Source organism: Salvelinus sp. IW2-2015, linkage group LG30 (genome assembly GCF_002910315.2).
Source record: "Salvelinus sp. IW2-2015 linkage group LG30, ASM291031v2, whole genome shotgun sequence".
Lineage (NCBI taxonomy): Eukaryota > Metazoa > Chordata > Actinopteri > Salmoniformes > Salmonidae > Salvelinus > Salvelinus sp. IW2-2015.
The window spans coordinates 10,413,490-10,425,618 of NC_036869.1; the positions used below are offsets into that span (position 1 = coordinate 10,413,490).

At 43.1% G+C, this 12,129-nt stretch overlaps 1 protein-coding gene across 1 annotated transcript in view; it reads left to right on the forward strand.

Annotated features, from left to right (window-relative positions):
* Window positions 1–11,403, forward strand: part of LOC111954984 (receptor-type tyrosine-protein phosphatase U) — a 65,390-nt gene extending 53,987 nt beyond the window's left edge. The window contains 5 exon segments of the mRNA XM_070436065.1: window positions 2,100–2,136; window positions 10,051–10,148; window positions 10,458–10,574; window positions 10,844–10,998; window positions 11,241–11,403. Of these exon segments, the coding sequence (XP_070292166.1) occupies window positions 2,100–2,136; window positions 10,051–10,148; window positions 10,458–10,574; window positions 10,844–10,998; window positions 11,241–11,388 (555 nt within the window). The 3' untranslated portion in view covers window positions 11,389–11,403.
* The last annotated feature ends 726 nt before the right edge of the window (window positions 11,404–12,129 follow it).

A 12,129-nucleotide genomic window follows, 5' to 3' on the forward strand; every position in this document is an offset into this window, starting at 1 on the left:
CCACACTGCCCTATTACCTCACACTGCGCTACTACCTCACACTCCGCATACCATCACACTGCCCTATTACCATCACACTGCCCTATTACCACCACACTGCCCTATTACCGTTTACACTGCCCTATTACCGTTACACTGCCCTATTACTGTCACACTGCCCTATTACCATTCACACTGCCTATTCACACCCTATTACCACACTGCCCTATTACCTACCACTACTGCCCTATTACCATCACACTGCCCTATTACCACGCACACTACCCTATTACCATCCCATCTACCCTCACATCTACTAACACACTGCCCTATTACCATCACACTGCCCTATTACCATTCGCTGCCGTATTACCATCACACTGCTCTACTACTATCACACTGCCCTATTACCATCACACTGCCCTATTACCATCACACTGCCCTATTACCATCACACTGCTCTACTACAATCACACTGCCCTATTACCATCACCCTGCACTATTACCATCACACTGCCCTACACTATTACCATCACACTGCCCTACACTATTACCATCACACTGCCCTATTATCATCACACTGCGCTACTTTTGGCCAGTCTATTACCTATATAGTTAATTACTTTTGGCTAGAGCTCAGATGCAGAGACCCATGCAGAGAAAGCATGCAGGACCAAAGCCTGGATAGATACACACACGTTCAGATCAGACACTGTAGGGACTACTAGAGCATGTTCACAGGCAACACACTCACTGCCACACCCTGAACATTACATGTAAGACTCAGGTCTGTTTTCAACCTGTTTTCTGCCCCTGAATGACATTCTGTTGGATGTTTCTCACACATAGATTTTCATTTAGTGTTTTGGCTAATCTTCGACTGCGTAGTGGGCTATCTATCTAGGCCAACTAGATAGGTTTGAAGGGGGTCCAACTTGCTGTGGAAGAAGAGAAAATGTTAAGTGGGAGATTGCCAACTTCAAACTTTGTCTTGGCTTTCTTCTTGTGGCCACTTGCTTTCTGTCCCATCATGTTGTGGCGCTGTGATGGATTTTATCATGGTTTATGTGTGGTGGGGAGCATGAGATAAAAGTATATTTTTATTCAGTTCTTTTTCATCCATTTTGAATTTCACACTACTTGATGTGATGCTGTCTGCTCGCTGTAGGTGGAAGGTGGTGGTTGCCTAGGTGACAGACAGGAAGCACACACGCACATAGACACACACGATTATCCATCTCCCCTCCTCTCCTCTTTGTGTGGCATGGCACTTGTGGAATGGGGTTGTGTGTGTGTGTGTGGGTGTGTGTGTGTATTCCCTTACAGCCAGGCGCGATGATGGGATCATGCCCAGGGCTGGCGGATTTGTCTTGCTTTACATTCTCCACACAGAGAGAGAGTGAGACCATGAATAGCCATCCCATCTGACAGTGTCCAGGCTGGATCATAGCAGCACTAATGCATCCCCCAGGAGAACATACAACGGCAGATCAGTCAGTGTCAATGGCTCCTGGAGTCACAGATCTGTCGCTGCTTTTGAATTAACTCCCATTCCCGCTGCATGCAAAGTAGTGTCAGTGGCACGCATCGAGAGACAGAAACTGAAATGGAGCTCGCTCATGCTGCTGGAAATGACCGCTTTGCCTCAGACAGTGTCAGATGAAAGCTGAAATTATTATAATTTCCCTTTTGTAGTTTATTATTGCTCTATACCTGAACAGATAATGGTAAAATGCTGCCTGAACAAAGAAGCTAATTGGTAGGAAGCTGCCCATTGAGAAGATTACGGTCCCTCTCTCTAGACAATTATGGCCGTTGTAGAGAATTGTCCTTTAGCTACCTGTTATTGGTCCTATTTTTACAATATGAAAACATTATAATATGAAAACCAATTGGTATTATATCTAGGTGGAAGATGAATACAACGCAAGCTCCACTACATATACAGTGTCATTCAATACCAGGTGAAAATGGAGAGGATACGGAGGGAGGGGGATGGGGGTGGTTCTGTATAGTGACTCCAGGGACTGGTCTTTACACTGTGCTACTCTGATGATCAACTCTCTCTCTTTCTCTCTCTTTCTTTCTTCCTCTACATCTCTTTTTCTTTTTTTTCACAGGGGTACCAGCGATCAAACCACTTCATAGCCACCCAAGGTGAGTGCCATTGGAATCAATAACTGGTAAAATATCGTATTCTGTGTGTGTACTGTATGTATGTATGTATGTATGTGCATGCGCAGCCATGCCTCCCAGTTGTTGATGTTAAAATAATGATGTGAATTATTAATGTTTAAACACCAGTGGGGGCTGCTGAGGGGAGGACGCCTCATAATAATTGCTGGAACGGAGCAAATGGAATGGCATCAAACACATGGAAACCATCTCCTGCGCTCTCTCTCCTAGCTCTTTATCTCTCTCGCTCATCTCTCTCTCTCTCATCTCTCGCTCTCTCTCTCCCGGGTGGCGCAGCGGTCTAAGGCACTGCATCTCAGTGCTAGAGGCGTCCCGACAGACCTGGTTTGATTCCAAGCTGTATTACAACCGGCCGTGAATGGGACTCCCATAGGGCGGCACACAATTGGCCCAGTGTCGTGCGGGTTAGGGCTTGGCCGGGGTAGGCCGTCATTGTAAATAAGAATATGTGCTTAACTGAGTTTCCTAGTTAAATAAAGGTTTAAAAAACTTGAATCTCTTGCTCTCTCTCTCTCTCTCTCTCTCTCTCTCTCTCTCTCTCTCTCTCTCTCATCTCTCTTCTCTCTCTTACTTCTCCATCTCTTTTTCTTCTCTCTCTCTCATCTCCCTCTCTCTCTAATCTCTCTCTCATCTCTCGCTCCTATCTCTTTTTCACTCTCTCTCTCTCTCTCCAACACACCAACCCACACTACACCACACCACACCAACACCACACCAACACCACACCATGCATACATACATTTCCACACTGTCTGGTTTTCCCATCACATTCTGTAATTGGGTAAATGGTTTCTACAACCTCAACACCACTTCTCTCTACCGTTAGTCACATGTACCTGTACATAGGACCGACTGAGTCTGAATATGTTACAGCACATAGCGTGAGCTCTCTTGTGAATCTCTGTGTGTCTCTCCTCCCCTAAGTCTGTATGCATAGTTTCTGCTACCCCTCAACTCAGACCTAGAACATGAAATCCCCCCCCCCCCACCCCCCACACACACACAACACACACCACACACACACACACCACACACACACAACACACCACACACACACACACACACAGAGAGAGATATATAATTTATTCTTCCTTAGCTCTGATCTTATTAGTTTAGTATGTGATTCCCCTCTGGTGTCTTTCCCTCTTTCTTTTTGGTCCCAATTCCCACCGCTCCACACAAGGAAGATTTCAGTTCACTTGCTCTTCTTAAACCTCTCTGTCTTTCTCTTGCTCTCTTTCTGTCTCTTTCTCTCTTTCTGTCTCTCTCTCTCTCTCTCTCACTCTCACACACACAAATACTTATACAGTATACACACGTTTATGCATACATATTACATAGCCACTGGCATACACAATTGTGTCTCTGTTCTCTTACTGAGGCAGACTGAATACATTTTAGAATGCATGGTAAAAAAAGCCAGGAGGCCAGATGAGGTTGACTACCACACAGTGCCTTCAGAAAGGATTCATATCTCTTGACTTATTCCACATTTTGTTGTGTTAAAGTCTGAATTAAAAATGTTTTGCTCACTCATCTACACATAGTACCCCATAATGACAAAGTGAAAACATGCTTTTAGAATCTTTAGCAAATGTATTGAAAATTAAATACAGAAATATCTAATTTACATAAGTATTCACACACCTGAGTCAACCCTTTGTAGAAGCACATTTGGCGGCGCTTACAACTGAGTTTTTTGGGGTACGTCTGTAAGAGCTTTGCACACTTGGATTGTACAATATTTGCCCATTATTCTTTTTTAAATTCTTCAATCTCTGAAGTTGATTGTTGATCATTGCAAGACAGACATTTTCAAGTCTTGCCGTAGATTTTCAACCGATTTAAGTCACAACTGTAACTAGGCCACTCAGGAACATTCAATGTCGTCTTGGTAAGCAACTCCAGTGTTGAATTGGCCTTGTGTTTTAGGTTATTGTCCTGCTGAAAGGTGAGTTCGTCTCTCAGTGTCTGTTGGAAGCAGACTGAACCAGGTTCTCCTCAAGGATTTTGCCTGTGCTTATAGCTGTATTCAATTTCTTTTTATTCGAAAAAACCTCCCTAGTCCTTGCCGATGACAAGCATACCCAAACATGATGCAGCCATCACCATGCTTGAAAATATACTGAACAAAAACATAAGTGCAAATGTAAAGTGTTGGTCCCATGTTTCATGAGCTGAAATAAAATARCCCAGAAATGTTCCWTACGCACAAAAATATTATTTWTCTCAAATTTTGTACAGAAATGTGTTTACATCCCTGTTAGTGAGCATTTCTCCTTTGCCAAGATAACCCATCCACAGTTGTGGCAAATCAAGAAGCTGATTAAACAGCATAATCATTACACAGGTCCACCTTTTGCTGGGGACCATAAAAGGCCACTCTAAAATGTGCAGGTTTGTCACACAACACAATGCCACAGATATCTCAAGTTTTGAGGAAGCATGCAATTGGCATAATGACTGCAGGAATGTCCACCAGAGCAGTTGCCAAAGAATTTAATGTACCTTTCTTTACCATAAGCCGCCTTTGTTTGTTTTAGCGAATTTGGCAGCATGTCCAACCGGCCTCACAACCGCAGACCACGTGTAACGAAGCCAGCCCAGTACCTCCATATCCAGCTTCTTCACCTGCGTGATCGTCTGAGACCAGCCACCCGGACAGCTAATGAAACTGGGTTTGCACAACCAAAGAATTTCTGCACAAACTGTCAGAAACCGTCTCAGGGAATATCATCTGCGTGCTCGTTGTCCTCACCAGGGTCTTGACCTGACTGCAGTTCGACGTCGCAACCGACTTCAGTGGGCAAATGTCGTTGTGTGGGCGAACTGTTTGCTGATGACAACTTTGTGACAGAGTGGCCCATGGTGGTGGTGGGGTTATGGTATGGGCAGGCAGGCATAAGCTACGGACAACAAACACAATTGCATTTTATTGTTGGCAATTTGAATGCATGTAGATTCCGTGATGAGATCCTGAGGCCCCTTATCGTGCCATTCATCCACAGCCATCACCTGAAAGCTGAAAATGTCCCAGTTCTTCCATGGCCTGTATACTCACCAGACATGTCACCCATTAAGCATGGTTGGAATGCTCTGGAATGCTCTGGATCGACCTGTACAACCGCATGTTCCATTTCCCGCCAATATCCAGCAACTTCGCACAGCTAATGAAAGGGAGGGAGACAACATTCCACAGGTCACAATCAACAGCCTGATTAACTCTATGCGAAGGAGATGTGTTTCGCTGCATGAGGCAAAGGGTGGTCACATCAGATACTGACTGGTTTTCTGATCCACACCTCTATTTTTTTAAGGTATCTGTGACCAACAGATACATATTTGTTATCCCAGTCATGTGAAATTCATAGATTAGTGGCTTATGAACGTATTTAAATTGACTGATTTCCTTATATGAACTGTATATCTTTGTTCAGTATATATAAAGTGTGGTATGCAGTGGTATGTGGTATGCAGAGTGGTATGCAGTGATGTGTTGTGTTGGATTTGTGCCAAACAAATACCACTTTGTATTCATGACAAAAAGTTAATTTCTTTGCCTTGTTGCAAACAGGATGCATGTTTTGTAATATTTTTTATTCTCTACAGGCTTCCTTCTTTTCACGCTGTCATTTAGGTTAGTATTGTGGAGAAATTACAATGTTGTTGATCATATCGCAACCATTACACTCTTTAAAATCACCATTGGCCTCATGGTGAAATCCCTGAGCAGTTTCCTTCCTCTCCGGCAACTGAGTTATGAAGGATGCCTGTATCTTTCTGGTGACTGGGTGTATTGATACACCATCCAAAGTGTAATTAATAATAACTTCACCATGCTTAAAGGAATATGTGACTCACCACCTGGATGTAGCAAAATTTGAAATTGTGTTTTTTACATTAGATAAAAGTAGAGACTCAGAGCTACAAAATGGTATATCATACACTGCATTTGAGGAACAATGGTAATGTAATTCTGRTTTGAAAAAGTTGATCAACTTCTAAACTCACTTTTTTGAAAATCGCCTTTGAATGTTTTGCAATCTAGTGAAGAGCTCGCCTTTGTCTACACCCATTCAGCATAGTTTACACCCTCACCCTAAGCTTTAGCCCCACCCATCTCGTTTCGCTCTCGAAGCGCGCACCTGACGCTCTGGCCGATGATTTGTTTACCTCTGGTTAGCATGAAAACAGCCTAAACAGCTCTGCTGGCAATAATTTCATTACGCTTTTTTGCAGATGTTTACTGACACCGGCCATATTCAACGGGTGTTGCACACACGTCACGTAACGTTAGCTAACGAGCCAGCTAGTTAAACAATGAACAGTGCCAACAATGCCACAGTGCTGGGAGCTAACCAACCATGTTCAATGTTAGCGAGCTAACATTAGACTCTAACTAGAACAGCACCCGGCTCTGGGAAACAAATAATAATGTCAGCTAGGGAGCCAGCCAGCTAACGTTAGCTAGCTAGCTAACAGTACACTTTAGCTTAAGACATATAACGTAAACTCACCCCATTCTGTACAAATGTGCGCAACCGCAACATTCAAACGAGGCTACAAAGAAAACTAATGGGACTGTAGCGACTGTGTTGACTTCAAAATCGGGGCTGTGAACTAGGTTTCTATTCAAGCGTTGATCGACATGGTAATGGCTCTATAGTATTGGAGAAAAGTTGAAAAAACGGATCCCCACGCATAACGTACAGCACGCATAAAGCAACTATTTCTGTCTTACAATCTCTCTCCACCAGGTGTAGCACTTCTCTCATCATTTAAAAACAAGAAATGGACAGTGACGGGGGTAGGGGGGGATACCTAGTCATTTTTTTGCGTCATCGTTGCATGCGATCATCATTCTCAAAGCCGCTGTTTACTTCTAAGATCACTTTAGCATCGCCCTAAAAACCCGATTCAATGTCGACACAAACCTTCAAATAGGTATGTAATGACACATTATATAAACTCTTTATAGTGTTTTATTTACATTTTAGAGGCAATAAGGTGATAAGTATTTTCCCACACGACATCTGTCCTTCTCACTATCACGCATTAGTTTCGCTTCCCCGCCCGCCATTTTTAAAAAGACCCGACGGGGCTCATTGCCTGCTTGAATTATGCAGAAACGGGCAGCTTTTAGGTCATGTAATTGATTCTGTTGGAAAGGGGAGAAATTGTGCTTTACAATGGTATTGACATTACAGTTGATCTGGAAGTATTACGTTTTTGGGGCGCTAAAATAAGGGCAATTGTATGGACCAAGGCAATGTACGAGTTTACGTGAGTTTACGTTAGCTAGCTAGGTACCTTGTTTACCTAGGTAAGTGTAAGTTCACACATGTCACATAATGTTAGCTAACGAGCCAGCCAACAATCAACTGTGCCTWCAATGCCACAGTGCTGGGAGCTAACCAACCATGTTCAATGTAAGCTAACTAGAACAGCAAACGGCTCTGGGAAATGAATGATAACATCAGCTAGGGAGCCAGGCAGCTAACGTTAGCTAGCTAGCTAACTTTAGCTTGAAATAGCACTTTAGCTTGAAATGAAACCACTTTCTGTCAAAATTAGAGAGCCCGTAATATCTGAAAATGTAGATAGCTAACGCTACACTATCTTACCTGTATACATCATTGTGCATGGACGCGTCTCCCTGACAGGAATGCCATGCCACGGTTGCCCTTAGTTTGAAGATGTAATCTGGAGACAGGTGTTTCCTCCATCTCTTTAGCTATCATACTCTAATTCCACTGATTTCAAAACTTGATCCTCCAGAAAGTGGAGAGCCACACTTATGCAGCTCCACTACACATCACATTTTTTTTAAAGCCGCATTCGACAGGATTACCAACACAGACTGATGAGCTTCTATGGCAGACCAATCCGAACTCCTCTCTCGAAATATTCAGCCCACTCATTATCTCAGCCAATCATGGCTAGTGGGAAGGTTGCTCACTTTTTCTGTGGCTTAACCAACAAGGCTCATAATTTAACAATTTATTCATATTTACAGATGGCATACAAGTTTGTTTTAAGGCACATGAAAGTTCACATGATCAAGAAGGCATTTCTGCCAAAGAAAATGCATTTAGATAAAAAATCTTATTTTTTTACGTTCAAACGGCTCTCCTGTGAAGTCGTGACCTGCGACATATGCCTATTTTCCTGAATAGGGACACATATTTAGCACCTGCTTTTTTTATTTTTACACATCTACCATTCGCTGCTGCCCTTTGCAAGGCATTGAAGAACATCCCTGGTCTTTGAATCTGTGCTTGAAATTCACTACTCAATTGAGGGACCTTACAGATAATTGTATGTGTGGGGTACGGAGATGGGGTAGTCATTCAAAAATCATGTTAACCGCTATTATTTAACACAGAATGAGTACATGCAACTTATTATGCGATTTGTTATGCACATTTTTCCTCCTGAAGGTAATTAGGATTGCCATAACAAAGGGGTTGAATACTTATTGACTCAAGACATTTCAGCATTAACATTTTTTATGAAACCTAATTTCAAAATGTTGCTACAAACAAAATTTCACTTTGACATTATGGCTTATTTTGTGTAGATCAGTGACACACAATCTCAATTTAATKAATTTTAAATTCAGTCTGTATGTATAGGTGTGTGTGTAGGCAGGTGCCTGGAGCGAAACTGGTGTCCAAGGATGAGGTGGAGGAGGTAGTGGAGGAGTCTTGCTCTGAAGCCCTATGTCCACACAGCAACATTACGCTGAGCATACAGATGTGCCCTGGGAGGATGCACCGTTATCTATCACTCCTCTGACAGCCCGGGCCCTCTGGCCCTCAGTGAGGAGTGCTGCTGGAAATTAAACAACATGTCGTCATATTAATAATACAGTAGACACTACGTGGGGGCGAGGTGCTCGGCATCTRAAGTAGGATCAACTGTGAAGGCTTCATGTTCAGGCAAACTGTGAAAAGCACTGCAGAAACAACAACCGCCTTGGTTGTATTTGATCATATGGCTTATTTATAAGAGACAAAGCGAATGAGAGAGGGGGGTGGAACAAAGCGGGAAACAAAGCGAATGCAAAATAMCTATGATAACTGAACATGAGTGATCAAGAATGACCTTCTCCTTGACAACGGTCTTATCTATGCTAACTACAGCACCATAGTAGGCCCCTGGAAACAGATTGAATGAATGCATTGTGCGTGCAGAGATAACAAAGGTTGGAATGAATGAGTGTTTTCATCATCAAAAGCCATGATACACCCTAACATTAGCTCTCAACACAAATAATATGTCATTTATGAACGTAAAATAATCAGATACCCACCAGAGGTATGATATACTGTATGGATGGGTATGTTTATCGTTAAAGGTATTTGTTCACCCTTACATTATCTATAGTATGACATAGAGGCGTGTGATATCATCAAGCTCACCGTATAATGCAATCAATGAAACTGCCAATGCGTGCCGAGGAGCTGAGATTTGTGTCGCTCCTCGCCGGAGAAAGAAGACAGTGATGGCGTTTGTTGTTTGCACAACAGCTGTGGATTTGTGAGCGTATTGGAATTAAATTCTACCAGCAGACGCTAGGAGAGCAGAGAGAGGAAAGAGAGGAGTGGAGAGCCATGGTTCATAAAATGACACACTGTTACCTTCGTCTCTGGCATGGTTTCTACCAGCCCGACCCTGATGGTTATCCCTGCTATTTCTACTGATTTATGATCCCATTTCTCCTCCCTCTATCCCTTCCTTTTATGCTCCTACTCCACCTCTTTCTGTCTTTCCTCCTGTCATCCATCGCCTACCCTTTCTCTCCTTGTCCTCTCCTCGTCCTCCTCCTACTCCCCCTCCACCTCCTCCTCATCCTCCTCTCTTCCCCCTCAGGTCCCAAGCAGGAGATGATCTATGACTTCTGGAGGATGGTGTGGCAGGAGAACTGCTTCAGTATTGTCATGATCACTAAACTGGTGGAAGTGGGCAGGGTAGGATTATCTTTATGTGCCTTTGCGGGCTCACTCTTTGCATAGGACAATATAAGAACTACCAGCGGAATGAACTAGCTTTGTATAATAAGTCTACAACCCAGTGGGCAAAACTGGTTGAAATGACAGCCAGATTACAACCATTATGTKTTGCACCTTTTCTAGATGTAAACAGGAAATATAGATGATTGTCATGGGCTACTGTATTGTATTGATTTTTCTCTTGAACATTGGTTTAGAGTTAAGCCAGCTTAATCTGTAACTGACTGTTGACCCTGATTAAAGTCCCAATGTTCTGTGTGTGTTCAGATGAAGTGCTGTAAGTACTGGCCCGAGGACAGTGAACTCTATGGAGACATCAAGATCACACTGCTGAAGACGGAAACACTGGCTGAGTACACCGTCCGCACCTTTGCTATGGAGCGGGTGAGCGAATAGTCGATGTCCTTTTATCTAACAAATAATACATTGTTTGGATATGTATTGGCCCCTGGGATCACATCCAATTTGAGAGTGTTTTGTTTCCTCTTTGTTCACACAGCCTTTATAGAGGCATTGATATCTTAACAAATAATGAATCATTTTAATATGCATGTTTGAATAGAGATGTCTAAATAAATGTCCTACTGTGCCAACTGTAGGTGTCTGTTTGCTGATAATGATTTTCATTGGACCTTCTGTATTTTCCTCTCCAGAGGGGCTACCCAGCCAAACATGAGGTGTGCCAGTTCCACTTCACCTCCTGGCCAGAGCATGGTGTTCCCTATCACGCCACAGGCCTGCTGGCCTTCCTACGACGGGTCAAGGCTTCCACACCCCCCGACGCTGGGCCCGTGGTTGTCCACTGCAGGTAACAAACCATCTTACATCACATCCTGTCTCTGAGTGATGCAGTGTTGCTCTTTATTTTATACTTATCATTTTTGGTGTAGCTTAGCCTATAGATGGTCTCTCGCTCCTGAGCTTATACCCTCACCTCTTTGACCTTGTTGACCTCTATCCCCTGACATCTCTGTGTGTTAGTGCTACGTCATGCTGGATATGACCTCTAACCTCCAACTCCTAACCCCTGACCTCTCTCCTCTGTGTTAGTATGGGAGCAGGCAGAACAGGCTGCTACATCGTACTGGATGTCATGCTGGATATGGCAGAGTGTGAGGGAGTGGTGGACATCTACAACTGTGTCAAGACCCTCTGCTCCAGACGCATCAACATGATACAGACAGAGGTAAGAATATAATCTGTATATCAGGGATGCCCAAAACTTCTCCTGCAGGCTTTCCCTCCAACCCTAATCTAACACACGTATTATCTGATGACCATGATTAGTTTCAGGTATGTTAGCACAGGGTTGGAGCATAACCATGCATACATAATCTCTCCCAAGGAGGAGAGTTGACCTCCCCCGCAGCATATGGTATACTATATAGAGGACCTCGCACTTACATCTGATAACATTGATGTTGAATCTCTTTTCATAGAAATGTCCTCCTGTTCATTTTTTTGTGGTAAAAAAGTGGTAATTGAATGCATCTATCGGCCGCCCAATTCTGACGTTGGTAATTTAATTGATATTCTTGCATCAACCTTGGATTAATAATTTATTTACATTTTTTTATTTCACCTTTATTTAACCAGGTTGGCAAGTTGAGAACAAGTTCTCATTTACAACGGCGACCTGGCCAAGATAAAGCAAAGCAGTGCGACACAAACACCAACACAGAGTTACACATGGAATAAACAAACATACAGTCAATAACACAATAGAGAAAAAAAGTCTATATAGAGTGTGTGCAAATAAGGTAAGATAAGGGAGGTAAGGCAATAAATAGGCCATAGTGGCGAAATAATTACAATTGAGCAATTAAACACTGGAGTGATAGATGTGCAGAAGATGAATGTGCAAGTAGAGATACTGGGGTGCAAAGGAGCAAAAAAATAAATCACAGTATGGGGATGAGGGAGTCGGATGGGCTATTTA